This window comes from Sminthopsis crassicaudata, chromosome 3 (genome assembly GCF_048593235.1).
Source record: "Sminthopsis crassicaudata isolate SCR6 chromosome 3, ASM4859323v1, whole genome shotgun sequence".
Lineage (NCBI taxonomy): Eukaryota > Metazoa > Chordata > Mammalia > Dasyuromorphia > Dasyuridae > Sminthopsis > Sminthopsis crassicaudata.
Genome location: NC_133619.1, coordinates 378066937 through 378089870, shown reverse-complemented (window position 1 = coordinate 378089870; position 22934 = coordinate 378066937). Strand labels below are relative to the sequence as shown.

The 22934-nt window shown below is 35.2% G+C and overlaps 1 protein-coding gene across 1 annotated transcript in view; it reads right to left on the bottom strand.

Moving 5' to 3' along the window:
• THSD7B (thrombospondin type 1 domain containing 7B) overlaps window positions 1-22934 on the bottom strand; it is a 1297161-nt gene that overhangs the window by 130022 nt on the left and 1144205 nt on the right. Inside the window, exons 16-17 of the mRNA XM_074301932.1 lie at window positions 11337-11470; window positions 9027-9180 (exon numbers count right to left, since the gene is read on the bottom strand). Of these exons, the coding sequence (XP_074158033.1) occupies window positions 9027-9180; window positions 11337-11470 (288 nt within the window). The remainder of the gene's footprint in view (window positions 1-9026; window positions 9181-11336; window positions 11471-22934) is intronic.

Sequence of the window (22934 nt, the reverse complement as noted above, 5' to 3'; positions counted from 1 at the left end):
AATGGACATGAATCATAAGCATGTGGTCCTGCTATTGTTCCTATCCCTGTACATATTCACCTGTCTTAGGTGAATGTATACAGAAGACACAATAGTCTATAATCTAATAAGCTTCAAAACCTCAGAAGGATAAGCTGTCAGATTTCCAATAATGGGAAGGCCAAGATTTGCCCATAGACCACACCTTGGTTAAGAGCAAAATGGTAAAACGGTATATTTGACTCAAACTAGCCCTGGATCAAAGAAAAACTTTGTCCATTGGCTATGCCTGCCACATTCAGATCTGAACTTGGTGTAAAGAGAAATTTTGTAGCAATTTCTTTAAATTCAGTCCACTTTTAGGTGGCATAGTACAGTGTACTCACAGTATCAAAAGGAAATATTTTTTTTTCTTTCTTGTCACTTATCATTAAATATCTTTTTGTTAGTACTAATTAACATTAATTAGTAAACTGATGATTGGTTGCTTGCTAATAATTGGAAATTGATATCAAAGAAATCACATCAGAATGTGATATTGAATAAAGAATATTAGTTGTTCAGAAGCATCACTAGAAACCTAAGAGGAAGATGTAGCCAGAAGCTCTCTTGTACATGTAACTAGTCAGTGTGAGCTCACAAATAAATGCTTCTCTGTATGTCTCTGTTTCTGTCTCTTCTTCCCTCTCCCTTTTCGCCTTCCTTGCTTTCCCTGTGTGTGTGTCTCTTTCTCTTTGTCTCTTTTTCTGTTTCTGTCTCTCACTTTCACTTTCTCTTTTCTCACATTTGCTCTCTCATGAATGTTTTCTTATAACACAAATACTCTCCTTCCCCAGATATCTGGCTTAATAGAGAAACCATGCTACTTCGTTTCTAATACAAAAATTCTCTTCTGTAGCAGGGCCAAAGGCTACCTTCCTGAAGTGGCTATTTGATCGCCTACATGAAATGAGGTAGTTATCTCCAGGAATCTGTTATGTAGAGCCTAATGTGGTGCTAGGAGTCTGGCAGCTGCTCAGTGAATATTAATTAAGTGTGATGACCCTGAAACTGCTTCATGTAGAAGGGAACATGTTTTTTGTTTTTTTTTCCTTGGTGGGGGGGAAGTGAAAACTCCCAGGGTCACCAAATGCTAAATCCCTGCAGCTTCCAAGAATAACATATCAATTTAGCTTTGAAGAGAAAGATGCTACAGATGAGTTTTAAAGTTTCTCTGTTGAGACTCTTGGCTATGATTTCTAGGACAGATTGGATCTGGGACCTTGATGATTAGGATTGTCCCTAAGAAAGTATTACCTCCCAAACTGTCACAGCACCTATGAGGGGATATTGAATGGATGGCATAAAGAGGGAAGACTTGAAGAAGAAATCTTGGATACTGAATTTTTCTGAGTTACTTCCCTGGCAAGGCCATTTTCAGAAATAGTGTCACTGTGCACAAATGCTGAGTCACTAGTAATTAAATGTCATTGCTGACAGTCCCTCTCCAAAAATAACACAGGAGTGCCATGGATTAAAGGGCATTTTTCTTAACCTCAAATGTTTCTTTCAGAGTGCTTATCAAAAAGCTGTCATACTTTCCTCTTATCCTTTTGAATTGCCATCTCTACCAAAAAGATTGACGGCTTAGTTTAGCCTCATAGAAACCTTTGCATGCATAAAGAACTGGAGAGTGATCCATAGACAGGAAAAAAAAAAAAAAAAAAAAAAGGTTTTTATGGCAACATTTTGTTGTGACTGAGAATCAACCCAGATTTTATTTTTTTCAAAGCCATCAGCAGCTTCTGTGCAAAGTGATTGGGTTGTGATACTCCCTCAGAGGCTGTTAGAGCGTGATCAAGCAGCTAGAGAGCTGAGTCACAGTTTGATCATTGAAGTAGCATTTGAAAAGACCTGGGACTGAGGGCTGAATTCCAACTGGCAGAGGTCATGCTTGACAATCATTCTAATCATCCACTGACATATTCAGAAGATGCAAATTTGATACGAATCAATTAAAATTCAAGTCATTGCTCAAGTTCAGGTGTCTTATGGAAGGAATATTTCCAAAGTTTGGATTTCCTCAAAGGTTTGCTTTCACTTGTTATGAAATGGTTCTGAGACTGTTCTTTTTCCTTTCTATTCATGGATTGCGTCCTTCACAGTCTAGATCTAGGATCCTATTTTCCTAAGTTTTCCTACATAAAACACCAAAAGCAGCATTTCAATAACTTCTACACAAGCTATTCCAATTAAAAAAAAAAAAAATACATGCTGTGGGGAAAAGAAAGAGTAAGAACATGCAGGTAAATTAAGTATATTGCTTTCCATTTTCTACAAATTCTTCCCTGAGTAGTGTTTGCTCTTGTTCAATGTATTTATGGTCTTGAAGGTCCCCTAATATTCTGAAAATGGTCCCAGTACAATTTTTAATGCCTCCCTCTTTTTCTCTCTTCTGTATGGAATATAATTGGCAGTTATGCTAGGTCAGTAACTCATTTGTTCACTGTTATCTTTCCAATGTCTTAATCTTTTTTTTTTTTTCCTCCTTAACACTATTAGGTTTAAAGATAGACTTTTTCAGATAGAAAGGTGATTTTTTTTTTTTCTGAAGGATCAACTAATAATTTATTCAGGTTTTGGGAATGATGTTTCCTTGATGATTTGGTGGGAAAAAAATATATACAATTTTATTTCTACTTCTCGTCAACCACTATAAAGATTGTCAGAGACTGTCTATGCTGTAGGAGCTTTAATCTCCTTCTATTGAATCCTTTTAATCCTTTAGTCTAAGGAAGATAGGTCAGAGACAGATATCCCACATCCTTGAATTAACAATACATGTGTAAGTCCATATGAAACAAACAAAAAGGACAGAGAAAGGAAAATAATGACTGTAAGATTCTCAAGGACAAAGATCATATTTTTCTCTTCTATTCTGTGTAATATTGGCTAAATTTTTAAATGATCATAGTATATTTGAGCAGAATCATGGCTAAAGGAATAGGGTTCTAAATTTGGTATTTGAAAGACCAAGGTTCAAATATATTATCTGGTGTTTAATATTTACTAGATTATGAGAAAGTCTTTTAATCTCTGTGCCTCAACTGCTCCATTTGTAACTTCCCCAAAACATAACTAACAATATCTATTGCACTTCTATCACAGAGTAGCTATAAAATAAGATAATGTATATGCTTTGCCAGCTTTAAAATTCCACAGATACATCTGCCATGGAACTAAGAGGAACTATGAGAGAAAATTGCTTAGAAAGATAATTACTAGAGACAAAAGATTTTTTTTTTTTTTAGTCTCTTTGTTACAAAACATTCAAACAGCCCTGATAAACAGTCCAAACAACCAAAGAATTCACCTTTCTTTCTAAGAATCTCATAAGCTGGATAAGGCCAGGATCTGGGTCACATATTTTCCTGACATTTTCCACAGCACCTAACCCAGAACTAAGTAAAGAATAAACTTATTATACATATTTGCTCATTTTTACTATGTACATTATTATTATTATTATTATTATTATTATTATTATTATTATTATTACTTAGGCATTGGGGTTAAGTGACTTGCCCAGAGTCACACAGCTAGGAAGTGTTAAGTGTCTGAGGTCAGATTTGAAGGCAGATCCTCCTGAATTCAGGGCTGGTGCTCTATCCATTGTGCCAACTAATTGCCCCTACTATGTACACTATTTAAATTAAGTGCTATAATTTAGCATTCTATAGAGGATCTCAGTATTCTGAATACCTGACCTATGTGGAAGACAATATTTTTCTCTCAGCCAAATCAAAGCATAAGACTAAAAAATTATTTGTGTAAATAAGAGTAAAATAGTCTTTTCTTCTGAATAATTGACATCATTTGCTTTGGCCACAATGAACTCTCATGAGAGGGAACAGAACAAAATATGGGCAGCTGTACCTATCGTCAGTTGTAAAGTAGCAGATTGCCCAGTAGTTAAAGAGAAACAGCTTCCAATATTTATAACCCCTAGAATCATGGTGCAAAGAGCATTGTACATGTACTTTTTTTTTTAATATACAGACCAAGATTTTTCATTAATGTGTATTAATTAAAACTCTTTTTTCAAAAATTTTCTCCAAAAATTTATTTTATTTGAAGAAATAAGCAAAAAGAAAAACAAAAGAGAACATGTGTCCAGCAGAACATCTAAGGTGGATTAAAAATACGTAGCAATATATACCAACTTAAGAAAATATATAATATATATAATATTATATAAAATTATATAATATATATAAATTAGTAGAAGAAATTACATTCATGAATGTCCATTTTTTTCTTTAATTCCTTGTGAAGTGTTCTTTTGTTCTCTGCTGTGCACCTTATATATCCCCCCCTTTTAATCCACCCCCACTCCCAAGCAGGTTATAGTTAAGAAAGGATATACATACATCCATACACTCCACAGACACACAAGTCTTTCCTATCTCTGATGACTTTCATTAAATTCTGCTCCATAACTTGGGTTACTATTACTTAACTACCCCCCAGCGAGAGATCCTTCCCTTGTCTTCTTCCTTCCCCGGTTATTTCTTTTTAAATTTTGAAGGGTTCTATACCCTTCATAGTATATATGTATATATGTAGTGTTGCCTATTGAACCCATTGCTGATGTGAGTAGATTTTCAGAACTACAAGCCCTCTTCTCTCTAATGCTTCTGTGTCTATTCTTTCTCTGCACCTCATTTGTATAACATGATTACTGTTTTTACCTTTAGTCTGCCGATCTTTCTTTTTAGCTTACCCTATTGTTGATATAACTCTAAGCATAAAGTATGCATTTCCTATGTAAAAAAACAATATTTGAAGAGTTTATCCATGTTGAGTGCCTTAAAATTGCTTTTTGATATTAAATTTTCTGATAAGTTCAGGTCTGGTTAATAGAACTTCCTGAAAAGTTCATTGAGTGTCTGTTTTTCCTTATTCAAAATTATAAATAATTTTGCTAAATATGCTATTTTTGGTTACAGGCTTAGTTCTTTTGCTTGTCTTCAAATATGATTCCAGGATCTGTGGCCTTTTATTGTAGCTCTGATAAGCCTTCTACAATTCTAATTGTACAATTGTATGGTGTATTTGATTTTTTTTTCTTGTTTCTTACAGAATTGTTAGATATTTCTATGTGTTTTCTACAAAGGATCTCTTTGAGGTGGTGATGGGTGAATTTTTTTTCTATTTCTATTTTGACTTTCCCCTCATGTTCAATTTCCTAGAATTATTTTCTGTGTTATTGTGTCAAGGTTCTTTTTTTGGTCACAACTTTCAGGCACTCCAATTATTCTTGTATTTTCTCTTCTTGATCTGTTCTCCAGATCTGTTGTTTTTCTTATGAGATGTTTTGCATTCTATTCTATTTTCTCATTCTTTATAAGTTGTTTTGTTATTTCTTGGTCTCTCATAGCTTCACTAGCATCCCCTTGTTCCAATTCTAATTTTCAAAGATTTATGTTCATCTTTGAAACTCTGTACCTCCTTTTCTAATTAGTTAACTTTTTTTCATAATTTTTTGATTTTTCTTGCATGGTTTTAATTTTTTTTCTTTAGTTTTTCCTTGTCTCTCATTCGATTTTTTAAATTCTTCTATAAATTCTCTCTGGTCAGGGAGCCATTTCACATTACTCTTTGGGACAGATTTTTTTTTTTTTTTTTTTTTTTTTTACTAAAGTGTCTTTCTCTAAAGAAGAATCCCTGTCTTCCCTATTCCCATAATATGCTTCAATGGTAGAGTTCTTTCTTCTTTGCTGGTTCATTTTTTTTTCTATTAATAAAAGGTATTAGCATGAGCACCTCTAATCTTGGGGTGGAGTGATGGTGCCTCAAGCTTCTCTTTAGCTCTCCACTCTGACCAGGAACCCTAAACCAAGACCTCCACCCTTCTACAAGTGCCCACAGCCGGTAGTGCTCCTGCTTCTGCACTCAGCAAGTGCTGGTTTCTTCTCATCCAAGACCATCTCAGCAGCACAGCTGGGCTTGGCATTCTCAGTCAGCTGAGGTTCACTCAGTTTTCCCAGACTTAACTCCCAATTTGACACACTCTCTAGGAAGTGCTAGTTTCTGTGGTTCCTGTTGAGGATCCAGCCACAACTAGCAAGCTGGAGGGGTCCCCACTTGATGTTTCTTCAGAGCTAACCCTGAGGTGTTTATGCTTCAAACAGCTTAATCTTGGACTAGGGTCCTTTTTTAGATCTTTTCTGTTCTATGAGGAAGACCCCTGTTATTCTCCAAGTTGCCTTGATTTTTCACTAGTCTATGTTTGCCCTGAGGTGTAAATTTGTTCTGTTTTGGGGGAAATCTGGAGAGCTTGAAATTTACCTACGCTGTCTTCTTTCCAGAATCTTCCTCCAATTAAAACATTTGATTGCTAATCAGACAGTTCTAACTGAATCTGTAAAATGCCATGTGATCAAATGAAACTTTATTCAAACTACTTGTTTTTGTTCTTATTTTATTTTTAATCATCAATAATTTTTGCTTAGTATCGCCTAGATTCAGAGAGCTGCCTATGTAGGGAATTCTGCATTTCAATTAGATTATGCCAATCAATCAATAATCATTTATTAAACTCCTATTATGTGCCAGGCATTGTGCTAAGTCTTAGAAATACAAAAAGAGGCAAAAGAGTTCCTAATCTCAAAGAGCTTTCAATCCAATGTTTGTTGGGTTGTGCCACAGTTTCCTTTTATTGTTCTGCCTGAGTTTCCCTAAATTGTTCTGCTTTAGTTCCTTGAATTGTTCTGCCTTAATCCCCTGGTTGCAACCCCACCTTTTTAACTATTAGGACTGATATAACTTAGGGCTGGCTACTCTATTGTTATAAATTGTAAATGTTTAATCTAAGATAAAGGGGAGTTCAGACATCTTGGTTCCTAAATCCTCATAAATTATCCGAATTCATGGTCCCAATATGTCAGAACCAAATAGATGGTCCCTGCCTGGAAATTCCTGAGCTCACCAGAGTTTGGACTCCACCCTTTGGTTTTGTTTCTCTTGATCTCTGGAGCCATATAAAAATCATTGGAATCTCACATGCAATGCCGAATTCTTTGACATAAAAGTCCAATTCAGCCCTAGGGGGACAAATGGATTTTGATCTGCCCCTCCCCCCAGGAAATCTCTTCCTCTCAGAAACTCAAATAAAATATTGAAAACTCTCTGATCTCTATTTTGCTTCAGTTTCTCTAGCATTACAGTTGGGAATAAGCATGAACATTTTTCAATTAATACTCAAAAGAAGGATCTGCCCACTTAAAATTATATGATATGACTAACATTAAAACTTTTTCCCGGGGGGGCAGCTAGGTGGTGCAGTGGATAGAGCACCAGCCCTGAATTCAGGAGGACCCGAGTTCAAATCTGGTCTCAGACACTTAACACTTCCTAGCTGTGTGACCATGGGCAAGTCACTTAACCCCAGCCTCAGAAAAAAAACAAAAACAAAAACAAAAAACACCTTTTCCCAACACACCCCAAGTACAAGAGTAATAATTCTAGAATAACAATGGAAACAGATGAACAAGTCTTTAATATTTCTCTTCTAAATTCTGTATTTCTGAATCCTACATGATGTTTTTGTTTGTTTGTTTATTTGCTTTTTTAACAAATAAAACTTCAGAAATAGTCACTTGGATGCAAGGAGCACTAACCTCAAAATCCTAAGCTATATCTTTTTGCAAAAACTTCCCCAAAATAATACATCAGTCCAGTGGCTATAGATATTTCCACACCCCAGGACAGCCTTTTTACAGTACAGTATCCACAGTTTAGTAGATCTTTCATAAGCAAAATATGGAGATAACTTAAACAGCTATTCACTTCTACATTTAATTGAGGTTCCGCAGATTTTTAATTAGTAAAGAGTACATGATAGAAACAGGTTTTGAAATAGAGGATGCATTTATGTATTTAGCCACCTAACAAAACCATTAAGATAGCTAAAATAGCTTATGTTGTTCTTGTAGCTTTACCTGTGGTAGTTTAAGAGAAAATTAAATGGATTTTCTGAGGTGAAAGCTAAATAAGGAACGTGTATTTCCACAGAATACATACCTCTAAGGTATTCCTGAAAGAAATGGCCCAGTAGGCAAAACAGCCTTTTCTCACAAATATGTAGGTTTTTTTTTTTTCCCCCCTCATCTTTTTGCCAAAGACAGAAGGAAATGTCTTTCATGAGCAGTTATATCACTTTCAAAGATAAGGTTTTCAGAGACAATAATTAACCACAGCTCCTAGCTATCCATTGATCTCAAGGACATTATCCCTTTTCACATCACCCTTTGCCCAAATCCTCAGTATTGTAATTGAACTAAAAAGACAAGAAACTCACTCTTTCTCTCCCTGATCTATACAACCACATAATACCCTCAGCACTTCCTGACTTTTTGGAAATCACATGCTAAAGGAAATTCAATCTATTTCCATCCTTGGACAGAATCACCAGGGCAAATTTTGTTCTCAGACCATCTTTTGAAAATGTGAAGTTGAAAACTGAAAACTGAATAAGGAGTTTATAAGGTCATACTTGACACATTTACACGGTTACTAAAGCTTCCATCCAATCAGTGGCATGTAGTAGGGACATAACAGATCATCTTTTTTGAGAATAGCAGGAGGAGAAAACAGATCAACACTTTAACAGGAGCTAAATTACCCAGTGGAGTTGTGCTCCAGAGATGTAATTGATTCCACTAGGCTAAAAATGGAACGGAACCGGGAAATCATAATGAGAGTCATTTCATTGCTAAAGAAGAGCCCCTTAACAATGGGACTACATCAGAATCCTAGTGTGATCATTACAGGCACAATTCCGCATTCCTGTTGCTAAGATTGAGGCTTGGGAAGAATAGCTGGCATTGAAAATTACACATTTTAACTTGTTGAAATTGTTCACTTTGGTTTCCTCTAGAAAATAATTTTTTCCCCTCATTATTGTTCAGAAGGCTTTGAAAAGTACCCCTGGCAAACAGAAGGAGCATGGACAAGCCATCACAAAAATATTCTAAGACATGAAGAAGGGAAAGGGCTTTACATACCTGTGGGCATTTGCTCCATTGTCCCCAGTTTGACATGACACATTCGTTGGGACAGAGGAGTGAACATGGCTGGGCTTCTGCAGGAATTTCAGCCTGATTGCAATGGGCACTGTCCACTCTGCTGCTTTCACTATCATCTGTGGCATTTACACATCTGTCAAATTAAAAAAAAAAAAAAAAAAAAAAACAAAGAATGGGGGGAAACGTTGCCCCAATGACTGCAGAATAGACTTTATAATATGACTTAATAGGAAACATCACATAATTAGGACTTAGAAAAATTCAAAGAAAATTGGAATATTTCATGAATTATAGTTAGTGTTATGCATGCAATCAGTGCTTCTATGAACAGTGGGGAGTAGGAAGCTAGGAAAAAAAAAATAATAAAGATGGTCCCTGCCCACAAATACCTAGAAATTTATTTGGGGACAGAAAATATGCATATAGGACACAATGACAAAGAAAAGACATATACAATTTTCACCTCTCAAACTAGATCATATTTGTAAAGCAATACTTGGCATACAGTAGGTACTTAATTAATGCTTGTTTCCTTCCTTTCCCCTATCAAAAGTCCCTTGTTGCTCTTTGTCCCCCTCCATTAGTTTTCTGGTTCAGCTTTTAACTGGACAGACTTTCCTTTGCTTGTATGGTATTAAGTGGTTCTGTTGAAAACTGTTAGAATTATATGTAGGTTTGGATTTGAATCTTTGCCAACTTCTTACTACTACCTGTGTGACCTATATTCAAGTCATGTCTTCTCTATAAGCCTCAGCTTCTTAATCTATAAAATGAGAAGGCTGGACAAGATCCCCTCCAGATCTAAGATTTTAGTGAAGTAATTGTTCTATCTGAATATGGCAGCTAGGTAATGCAGGAGATGGATTCCAGGGCCTAGGTTCAGATCCCAACTGGGACACCTACTCATTGTATTAGAGAACACAACCCCCCCCCAAAAAAAAAACCTGTCTGCTTCAGTTTCTTCAACTGTAAAATGGGGATGATTAATAAGACCTACCTCCCAGATATATATAAAATAAGGATAAAATAAAATCATATTTGTAAAGCATTTTGCAAACACTAAAGTCATACACATTGTAAAAGCAGAAAAGGAGGGGCAGCTAGGTGGCGCAGTGGATAGAGCACCAGCCTTGAATTCAGGAGGACCCGAATTCAAATCTGGTCTCAGACACTTAACACTTTCTAGCTGTGTGACCCTGGGCAAGTCACTTAACCCCAGCCTCAGGGGGAGAAAAAAAAAAAAAGCATAAAAGGTGTGATAATCCCTTCTTTCAAAGTGTTCACATTCTGATGGAGGAGTTGAGATGAGGCACAAAAAGAAAGATAATGGGAAAGTTCAAAAGTAGGAATAAAATTAATGTCAAGGTCCAGTTAGCCTTTGGTTGCATAAAATGAAATACTATTAGGGGTAAGAGAGGTAAGGCCTGGAAAATATTAGGACATAGTAGACAAGTAGATAGTCAGACCTTGTAACTTTCCATGCCAGAAGGTAGAGAGTTTGATATCTACTGGATATCTCATTCTTTATTTATTTCACACACACAGACAAATACTACTTCACATTATTGGTTTCTGAATTAATTGCTTGCATTTTTCCAGATTAACTGGGGATTTTCTAATTCATGTTATCACTGTGGATCTAATATATACAATCTTTGAAGTAAACTAGAAATAGATATATTTTCTTCTCAGTGTTATTTTAAACTGATTTCCATTTGAACCCAAGTTATAATGCATCTTCTACTATATGAATATATATGTTAACCATTACTTCAATATTCAAATTAAGTAAATTTTATTAAAATAAGAATTTGGATTCAGAATTTTCTTTACAGACTTCTCCCTAAAACTAAGTGTTGAGGTTTAAATTTAAATTCTTGGACATGCCAAGAAATAAAAAGAGGAAAACACCCATCTCTTAAGTCAACAAACCAAGACTGATAAACTAATGAATCAACACAATTACAGTTTACCTATCTGTATGTATGTATATATATCTCACACACACACACACACACACACACACACACACACACACACACATACACACACATATATGAAACACTTAAAAGGAACGCATATGTAAATATAAAGGTACATACAACTGTATGTATGTGCACATACTTTTACATGTGTCTACTTGTACATATAAATTTAGTCAATTTTAGTCAAACCACATATTCAGTCAAACCTCATCTTCAAGAAATGAATATCTGAATACCACTTTTTTATGACAACTATATTTTTTTTCTTAGCCTTTTCCCCCAAAGTATCTAGGTTTTCACATACCTGACTTTTCTAGTTTGTATTCCTTCTCCACAACGGAAGGCCCTTAATTCATTGTTGATTCTGCATGGAGACCAGTGTTCTACAACCCACAAATACTGATTGCACTCACTGTAACATGGGACTGCCTCATGCACCTGTTAGGGAAAGAAAACAAAAATATCACTACAAACCATGTAGTTTGCAAAAAAAAAAAAAAAAAAAAAAACAGTCAATCTTACCCAGTACCCGCTAAATGTCACGTTAGAAATAATATTGTGGACCGTATAAGTAAATCAAGTTCCCAGTTCAAAATTATAGTTAATTGCCCTTAATTTACTAATTTGTTGAGAGATGTTTATGTACGTGGGAAATTATCTAAGATATTATTGTGTATCTTTGTAGAAGAGAACAAAGGCCAGTAATTTCCTACCACTGAGGACAGGCATTACATTACACTTTCATTTTCTCAAACAACTCATAGAGCATGCATTAGATAGCTCTAATCTCAATTATATGCCATATTGTATTATATATAAATTATGATGACAATTGGGATATGTATATATGTATGTACATATATATTTATAAACTAAGGAACATTTACTCTTATATTTAACGTAACCCTATAATGCATAATAAAAGTGGAAAAGTGGTGTTATTTTCACTGGAAATATCTTTTTTTATGCCCCATATGATCAATTCTAACATATAAGCATTTAGTCTTCTGGTGTAGGCAAGTTTAGTCTTTTTGCTATTTTGTGAATAGCAGTACCTAGCATAGAAAGCCTTACTGTCCCATCCCTACCCCTAGTCATAGACCATCAAAGAAACATTCCCCAAACTGTTTATCACTATGTGTATGATTATCTAAAACTTTATGATTAAAAACAATGAAATGTGTTCACTGTGCTATTAATGCTTAGAAAGTTCCTTCCTATGAAGAATTTGTGTTTTCTTTTCCTGGACTTGTATCAAAATTGGTAATAAATTTCATTTTCCTGCCTCATTGAGACTACATTTAAAAGCGATGTTCTTCATTGTTCAGTGAGATACATAAATCTTTCTCCTGGGCAAACATATACAAAAAACAAATCACTTCCTCTGAAATATTGCTCTACAGCACAAAGATACCTGTAGGTCAGGCAATATAGCTTCTTACTTAAACAGCTAATTGGGTTTTTTTTTTTTTAAATAAGCAATTGAACCCCTGTGTTTTTCTTCTTTGCCTTTCCAACTTCATAAAATTGTAAATGATGACTCTGCAAATGTTATCCAAACAGAACCATTACTTGCAACTTTCTGAATGCAGGGGGAAACACTATGTAATGGAATAATCTGAAAACAAGATTGGAGCATTGTCAGCATGTTAGCTAGAAATCAAATGAGAAAACATCATTTGTGGTATACTTTAGGAATCACAAATAATGTCAGAAACTATTTTTAACCATGGAGTTCTATTTGGCTCTCTCACACAGAAGCATAGAAGGTAGCAAGAAACCGCATGTTTAAAAAAAAATGATTTGAGGGACAAATGAAAGGAGATGGGGAAATGGGAGTGGAAATGAGTATGAGGAGAGCAAGGAATTAAGTAATAAAAGAATCACATTTCATGCTGTGCATCCTGAAATGAAGGAAATGAAAGGGTCAGAAGCCAAACTCTATATTAAAATATGGAGGTGATAACTTTAACAAAGAAATCTGTCCAAAAAACAATGATAAGGCAATAAAGATAAGACAAGGACCTATAAAAATGAAAGGAGACATATCAAATTGAAAGCATATCAATGTCTTTGACTGTACTGAGGGCAGGAGCTCTGAAAGTGAATCCTTCATTAGCTTCACAAGGTTTTTCTGTGAACTATTCAGCACATCAGACATACTAAAGAAGGCTCTTTGTGCCTTATGGGCTATATAAAAAAAGTAACTACACCAAAGCACTTTGCACTGACAGTATTGGGAGAGGAGATTGAGGAGGACAGTCACTTTTCTACTTTTCTTGGGTGAGATGGACAGCAAATGGATGATAATCCTGAGATGGATACAAACAATACTATTACAGTTTATACTTGTTTTACATATCAAGGCCAAAGCTCTAGTGGAAGGGAGAAATATGCTTAAAATATGTACTTCTCCTTGACCTGGATAGGATAAAAATATCCTAACATTTACTTCATTTGTTTGTTTGCTTTTATTTATTTATTTATTTATTTTTGTTTTATCCCTATTTCAATACTGGGATGTCTATTTAGATTCTAAGCTATTTGTTTATCCATTTTTTTTTTCCAGAAGTTCAATGACATCACTGAGTGATGTCTTAACTCATGGGTAAATTGTATTTATGTGAGGCTAATTATCAGTCTCACATTCTTTTCCAGAGTCATACAAGTCCAGTGGTGAGACAAAAGTCAAGATAGCTGATGGTGGTTCAGGATGCAGGAAATGACTTGGCATCTGTAATATCTGACTAAGTTCTAAGTAAGCACTCCACAGCATCTGTTTCAACCACCTTCATGGTTGTTGAAATAAAGTATTCTTACTTGCCCATTTTGCCAGGGAAGTCTTCAAATCCTTGGGGGAAACACCCTATTGATGAGTCTTTGAGACATGTAAGGTACCCTCAACTTGAATTAGCCCATTTGCCATGACAGTTTCCCAGGGTACAGCTCCTGTGTAATCTGTAGTCTCTTGGGAGCACAGGTGAGGAGTGGGTAGCAGGTTGATGGTAGAAAAGCAGCTTTGAGATGTGCTTAGCAGGCCTTGTACCAGAAGTGATAATCCTTCTCAAACATTCCATACACTTCAAACTGCTATTGCTAGGGGGACACATCTAATCATTCATTTCTGAAATCTTAGTGTAATCTTTTTTATTGTTTTTTCCTCTCTTCTCATATCCTATCAGTCATAAATTTCTGTCATATCCTTTCATAATAATCTGTAATCCTGATACTTCCTATTTATTCTCCTTGTCATTACCAGAGCACATGCCCTCATTATCAGCTACCTGAACTAATGTAATAGGTTCCAAACCAATTTCTCTTGCCTCCCCCACCTACTCCAAATCCACTCTATAACAATATTTAAAAAGACAAGAATTGCATAAAATGAAAAGACATGAAGAGGCACTGTAATCTGTACCACTGACAAGAATATCCAAACTGATGAGCTTATGAATCTACTTAAGTATTAGAGTATAAGCAGGGATGATTATATAATTCTTTTGCTCAAAACATTTTGAAATTTTCCTATTCAAGTCCATACCCAAATAGCCTCATATTCAAAGCCTTCCATAACAAGGTTGCCTATCTTTCCAAACTACCCCACAATTCTTTTCTCTTCACAATGTGTTCAAATTGATTTCTCACTTTTCCCACATCACACCTTATGCATTCCATCTTCTATGTTTTTTTAAATATGATTCCCCATTCATTCCTTCTATTTCCTACATACCAATTTTCCTCCTTTGGAAATTCTTTCCGTCCTCTAAGGATGAATTTAAATGCCATCTCCTTTCTGAGATCTTCCTGGAAAATATCCTCTCCAACCCCTTTTAATTCTAGGTTCTGCTAGGAAAACATCCTGTTGTGGTATTAACTAGAACTGCTATGCTTTTAAAGGCAATAATAGGGAATGGACATGACTTATTTGATGTGAGGTAATTCAGAAAGAGGAAACTTTTTTTTTTCCAATGCTATCTGGCATCTACCCCATAGCTTATTATCATACGAGAATTTTTTGGACATCCTAAATGATTAAGTGAGTTGCCTAGGATCACCTGTTCACAGTTTATGCGAATGGTAAAACTAGAAGTCAAATCTTCCTAATTCTGGTCAGCTCCTTATCCCCCCAACATCACCCTCTATTTAATCTTTTGCATTTACTATATCTTATTTTTTCTTCTAGTCATTTGCTCATAAGTCATATCCCCAACATTAAACTAGTAAATTCTATGAAAGCATGAAATATATCTTATCTAAATTCTGTATCACCTTCAAGTTCTAACATAGTACTCTGCTTGTAGTAGCTTCTAAATATATATATATTTTTTGCCTTGAAGCAATGACTTTTAAAGAGGACCTGAAACTAATTACTAAAAGGAGAAAGGATGACTAACCCTTCTCCAGAAATAATTGGATCATTCAGTGTAATTTTTTTTTCCTGGAGAATTATTTAAATAGGATACAGAAAGTTAAAAAATAATAATACTCATTTCCTTTCATTCTAACATTTTGGTAGGACACACACACACACTTATATATACAGTGCTCTAGAGAGGAATTTTGTTATGGAAATGAAAGTTTTTATTCCAGAAGAGATGCACTTTTGAGAGAAAGCTATTGTCTTCCTTGTACCCTTAATCCTTGTGACTGAATCTTGCCTGTAGTATCTACAACAAGCACAAAAGGAACAAAGCCAATAGGGCATTCAAGGATAAAAATTAACTACCCAACACCCAATTTCCTCTAGTGTCAGTCCTTTAAGTTCTGGCTATTTCACATTGCTATTTAGTTCATGGCTATTATAGTTTTAAAATGGGTTTGTGTTAAAGCATGGACTTTATCAGGAATCATTTGAAAATGGTCTGAAAGAAAGAAATGAACCATGGGAAAGTTAACTGAAAATCATTTTTTAAATGGTACAAATTAGAAAGAAAATAACAGGACTTAATAGGGCCATAGATGTTTAAGAATACAACATCAAAATTGGAATACTATGACAGGGGTAACATTTCATCTCACTAGTAATGGGATCCTTTTCCTTGCTCCTTCATTTAGGAATATGATTTTTCGTAATTTTGCCAGTGTAAAAGTCATGTCATAAACTCATTCATTCATTCTCTCAATATTTATTGAATAAAATTTTCTTCACTGAAATTGATCAAATGAACAAGTACAGTTTTCCAGTAAATCATAATGCATATTACCATTGGACTGGATTCTTTTCACACATAGTTAATCATCATAAACTCATGTAATGTCTACTCATATTAGCCTAAAGTGATAAAATGCTAATTATGTGAAACCATGGTTTGGAAAATTCAAAAGCAGCCTGGAAAGTGAGGGCCTGGGGAATCTTTACCAATTTATCTCCCCTCCTCAAATTCTGGTTCAATACAGAATTAGGTGGCAGCTAGTCTGAACTAGAAAAGCAGGATTTGGAACTGAAGAGGCCCTAGTTTGATCCTTTAATATTACAAATCAGGAGATTCAAACAAAGAAATGTTGATGTGATTTAGGATGGGTTTTTCACCAAATGATAACAGACACCAAAAGATAGGGTTCGATCCTATGAAGAGTTCACAATTGCCATTCTCTTTGACAAAAGGTAGATTTACTTAGGGGAATAGGTTACTGACAAAATAAGGGAAACAGAAGACATTGGGGATACAAATCTGAAATAGAGTAGGAGAGCTTATGAAAAACTAGTTCTTCAGGGGAATTTACAATTACCTAATAGAAAGGGAATATTCCATGAAGTTGGAACATGTGCTTAGCTGGCAGGATAAATCTTGAAAGGAATTTAGCATCTTAAAAGAATTAGTTAGCTTTAGGTAGGAGAAGTGGAGTCAGAAACATAGTGGAGTTAGGAGAGATACCATGTAGTATGGAGGAAGGGGAAGGGAAAAGACATCACAAGGCAGAATGCTTTGGCACCTTGATCCAGAGGAAGGTAGTAGCAAGCCATGGGCTTTAAGTTATTTTATACAAAAAAAATTAGCCTCAGAGTCTTGACATAACTTGGATTTCTGACTGGATTAATTTAGGAGGATGGGACCAAGGAACTAAACCAATCTCCATTATCAGAGCTTTCTTTCTGCTAAGGGATTAATTTTTATCAATTTCTCCACTAACCACACCTAACATTGAAAACTTCTACTAAGTGACTTGTCCAAGATCACAGAAGTAATTAATTACCTGACTTAGTGTTCTTCCCACATTGAAACAGTTTTGTGAAGTCTGAAGACCTAACAGATGCAATTTGGATGCATACTTAGAAGTGTGAATCTCTCTGAATTAGTCTCTGATGCTAGTTCCATTTTATACTCTTGAGACAGTATGGCATTTAGAATGGCTCCTGACTGTGAACACATTTATGCAGGGTGTTCCAAAAGACTTGGCTCAGCAGGCTTATACAGACACTTGTATGCAGGTGTTATTCAACATTATTATTCCCTTCTACTTCCCATTTTACTCCTCCACTATCTTGATCTGTATACCCCAGTGCAAGCACTATGCAAACCACCCTATAGTAAATACACCTGTTGGCCATCTGCTTTGACCCACTGGGAATCATTTCCCACTTGTAAGGTTAGAGTTGGGAACAATTAAGATTTAACTTGTGAAGCAATAAGCCAACCTCTATTTAAAAACAAAACAAAGCAAAACAATGCTATTAGGGAGAATAGAGCTTTCCTGATTGTAGAGATAATAGAAACCAAACATATGCCATATAATCTAGAAGAAGTGACTGCATGTGTGGCACAAACAGGTGTTTTAAGCCAGGCATCAATCTCTCTAGAAAGACCATTGATTCAACTACTCTTGCTGTGTCCACAAGATTACTAGAACTGAAACTCTCATCACTATTCCTTCTTGTAACTGAAATCTCCCTTTCTACCTCCACTTTTGACTGAAATTTAGTTATATTATTTTTTCTGACCCACCTTTCCCTTTCTCCTATCCCTGATTGCTTAGGAGTCACAAATTAAGCTTTGAACTGTCCTCATATAAATTAAATAATAATAAAGGCCTATTGTTTTAGCTATTACTAAACTGTTCTTTTTTGTAAAGGCACAAAAGGAAATGGGATAATTAACACAGTAATCATTCACATAAGACAAAATCCAAGATTGGAGTCAGCAATAAAATCTATAGTTTCGGATATTTTTATAAAAAGATAAAGTATGGGTAGTAAGCAATTTAAACTAGAAATCCTTATTATAAGGAAGTAAATTTGGTCTCATGGGTATTATTTATACCTGATGGATAGACTTTTGCCTGGAATGTGGCTCTGGAAAGATTTACTAAAGGGAACAGAATCAATAAAATGGAAGGACAGAGTAATATTATATATTCATATGAGAAAATCTATGACCTAGTTGGGGGGAAGTCTAGATCAGGTAGAAAATGAGGGAAGAAAAAGAAGGGATACTCTGAAGGTATATTACTTTCTGCCTGGGCAGGAGGAGAAAAGAGAAGAAGAATTCAGAAAGCCAACAATAGACCATGCCTATAGGATTTATAATCATAATGAGGAAGGGACAGTAAGAAGAAATGAAAGGTGCTGTCTTTAGACTGAGAATGAAGAGGGGACCCCAGAACTGAAAATCCTTGAAGGAGAAAATTTCCTTCAACTCTGCCTCAATAAGAGACACTGCCCTAAGTCTTTTTCCTTTAAATGAATTTAAATTTTGACTACTCGAGGGGGGAATGAAGAGGAAACCCCAAAACTCTGAAAAATCCTTAAAGGAGAAACCTCCTTCTACTCTGCCTCAGGGAGGGGACTCCACCCCAGCACAAACAATTTCATCTTTGTTATCTGGGTGGGGACTGCTCAGTCCTGAAACCCATTGAATTCAATTCAAATTCTAACCCTGACTGAAACCCAGCCAGTAGCCAGCCTAGGACTCTACCTATAAACCCCTTCCGCTAGTAGCCAAAGCCCCCATTATAAAAGAGCCAGACAGGAGCCCCCTCTTTGCAGAGGTCTCAAACATGGCAGCCTTACACCTGGCACCAAAGATCTCTACCCACTGGCACCCGGGTTCCGGTGCCTTCCTATCTCTATCTTCAACTTTACTAACTAGACTTTAACTTTACTTCCAAACCCCATAATAAATCTCTTTTATCAATCTAGGTTTTCAGGTCTGTAAATTCCTTTACAGGGGACTCTGCACAGCCACTAGACCTCATTTAACTTCATATCATTGTGCTGAATCTAAAGGGGTTGCAGGGGAGCTCTATTTGACTCCCCGTACCCTGAACCTGCCACTTGACCTCAATTAAACCCTAACTTAATTTAGGTACCCCAATTCTAGACCTCATCAAGGGGACCTAGATTTGCTCTGCTCTTTACTAACTGTCAGACACTGATTAAGTTCTTTAACCTCTTCATCAGTAAAGTGAGTTGAACTATATTCAATTCAATTCAGTAAACATTAATTAGATGCCTACTATGTGCCTAGCATTGTTCTAAGTACTAAAATTCTTCTATCTCTACATCTAGAGGATGCTACAATGGCTACATTTACAATACTTCTCTCAGGCAGCAGCTAATTAATTATTATCTTAATAATAATTTCATCCTTTAAAAGGTAGGAAGAATAATAAGAGCAGCAACTAGATTTGAATCTAACCATCAAGGAGGAACTGCTTTTAAAATTTATAATAGATAAATAATGGGCCAATTAAACCTAATATGGCATGTGTCATATCTGAGAGGAGATTACACATAAGAGACAAACAGAGACACACAGAGAGAAAGTGAGACACAGAGAGAAACAGAGATACAGAGATATAGACACACACACACACACACACACACACACACACACACACACACACACAGACAAAGACAGAGAGGAAGAGAGAAGGGAATATCACAGCCTAAAATTATATGGAGGAAGTCAGCTGGGGTAGTATGGGAAACTATCTTGAATGACAATTTTACACAAATTATTCATTAAGGAAGAAAAGAAGGACTAAAGAGATATAGGAAGATGCAAAGGAAATATATCCAACTTAAATTTTTTTAAAAGAAACATAAAGAATTGAAGTATAAACACATGGTACTGGATACTGAATATTTAAAAAGATCCCAGTCATATAAGAATATAATAAAGAATATGAGGATTCAGAAGATTCTGAAGTTGATGATGAATTATCCCATCATGTCATATAGTTCCTGACTGCTATATTGCAGGTGGTTAATAAACATTTATTGATGGTCTGACTGAATCCTTAAGATAATAAAATGGACAGCTTAGCTTAATTGGAAGAAAAAGGAAGATACAAGAAGTGATCAGATTACTTCAAATGGAGGTACAGAGGACAACTGAATTCAAGACACATTTTTAAGGACCCACATATTTCTGAAGATTCAAAAATGAAAAATAAAAAACAAAAAAAACAAACAGATCCTTTCGACAAAGTACTTAAATTCCAAAGAAAATAATTTTAAAATTATATCCTTTGTAATGTTCAAAGGATATGAACAATTTTCAGATGAAGAAATTAAAGCTATAGTCATATGAAAAAATTCTCTAAATTACTATTGATTAGAGAAGTGCAAATTAAAACAACTCTGAGATAATACCTTATACCTTTCAGATTGATTAAGATGACAAAAAAAAAATAATGATAAATGTTGGAGGAGAGATAGGGAAACTGGGACACTAATGCATTGTTGGTGGAATTGTGAAATGATCCAACTATTCTGGATAGTGATTTCAAACTCTGTTAAAAGGATTATCAAATTGTGCATAATTATAATAAATAAACACAGTAATCATTTGACCCAGCAGTGCCACTATTGCATCCGTATTCCAAAGAAATCATAAAAGTGGGAAAAGGAATCACATGTGCAAAAATGTTTATAGCAGTTCCTTTTGTGGAGTCAAACAATTGTGAGTAAATTGCCCATCAGTTGGGAAATGGCTGAATAAATTATGGCATATGAGTGTAATGGAACATTATTGTTTTATAAAAAAAAATGATGAACAGGCTGATATTAGAAAGGTCTGAACTGATGCAGAGTGAAATAAGCAGGAACTGTTCACAGTAACAGCAAGATTGTGTGATGATCAGCTATGACAGACTTGTTTCTTCTCAGTGGTTCAATGATGTAAGGCAATTCCTATAAATTTTGGATAGAAAATGCCATTTGCATCCAGAGAGAACCATGTAGACTGAGTGCAAATCAATACATGCTATGTTCACTTTTCTTTTTCTTCTGTTTTATTTTTCTCTCATAATTTTTCCCTTTTGTTCTGATTTTTCTCTACCAACATTATTCATAAGGAAATATATTTAAAAAATGAAGCACATGTTTAACCCCCCCCAAAAAAAAAAGAAAGAGAAAAAGAGAGAAAAAAAGAGCCTGAATAAAAATCAAATAAATAAATATATATTTATATCCTTTTGAATGAGATGAGGTGAGATCTTTCAAGACAGTTGTGAAAATCGAGTAAGGCTTCATCTACTTCAGAGTTCGAGTAGGCCTGAAGGACTTTGAAGTTCGATCAAAGGGCATTGCCTTCCCCTCCTATGATATCATCTCCCTATTTCATCCAAATATGGGCAACTATGTACTTATTGGTCAAGTTCAATTTCATGGGTAGATCTCGAGTTTAGAATGTAAGACTCTCAGCCAATGAAGATGAGGGTCAGTGGTGGGAGGGGGCGTTTTGCGTTAGGGATTAAAGGTGCTGTCCTGCCCACAGGAGGTGCTTCCTCTCTTCGATAGTCTACTCGAAGAGTGGGATGCCCTTCTAGCGAGAATGTACAATAAACTTTGCTTTTCTCTAGAGCTCTCTCCAGCTTTTTTTATTAAATGGTGTTCCCTCACCATTTCCGTACCACACACTTTGAATAGAGGCACTAAGTTAAGAAGGAAGAACTTATTTTATCCTATTTTACTTCTGTTTTATCTTCTAAGGTGAATGATCTTTGAAATGAAAAGAGTAGAACAAAAATGGATAATTGGGCATTGAAATTCAAGTTGCATAAAAAGATAGTAAAAGAGCACATACTCTCATAACCTAGACACTGGCTAATGCGATTGCTAAGATACTATTGGTGATTTGTGAAAATTCACTGAAATAAAGAGAAGTGCTGCAAGACTAGAGAAGGGCAAATGGTTTCATTATTTTCAATACACTGGAGAATATAGAATTGTACAATATAGGTCAATGAACTCAACTTCAATACCAAGCAAAATTAAGGGATATTATTAAATAAATGGTTTGCAGACATCTAGATGAGGAAATTACAACTATTCAGATATGGTGTGACTTCATTAAGAACGGCCTCAAAACAGATACATTCTAATAATGGAGACAACATTTCAATAAATAACTATATGTAAAATATACAGAACAGACAGAAGATAATATGAAATGGAATACATTGGCAGCTGGGGGGGGAGTAGGAAAGACTCCCTGAAGAAGGTAGATTTTGAACTCTATTTTTCAGGAAATTAGAGAAACTAAGAGGAGGAGTTGAGAATGCAGAATATTCCAGGCATAGATGATATTCAACTCAAAGATACTGAGGGGAATGACATAGTCAGATCTCTACCTTAAAACAATCCCTTGGCCTGTGAGTGGAGAATTTAAAAAGAAAGAGAAACTTCAGTAGGATAAATAGTTGAAAAGCTACTGCAAAAATTTTGTTTATCTTTGATTCATTTCTCATAGGAGAGCTGAGGTAGAAAGGAGAAAGGAAAACAGCAATTTTAACTGAAAAAACTTGTTAAAAATTAGTTTGCAGAAAAATAGAAAGATAAAGGTCTAAAGTAAGATTGTGGATATATAAGTGGGAAAAAAGTATAAAAGACATATTGTGAAGATAGAAATTATAAGATGACAATAAATCAGACATATATGTATTGTCAAAGTTAGGA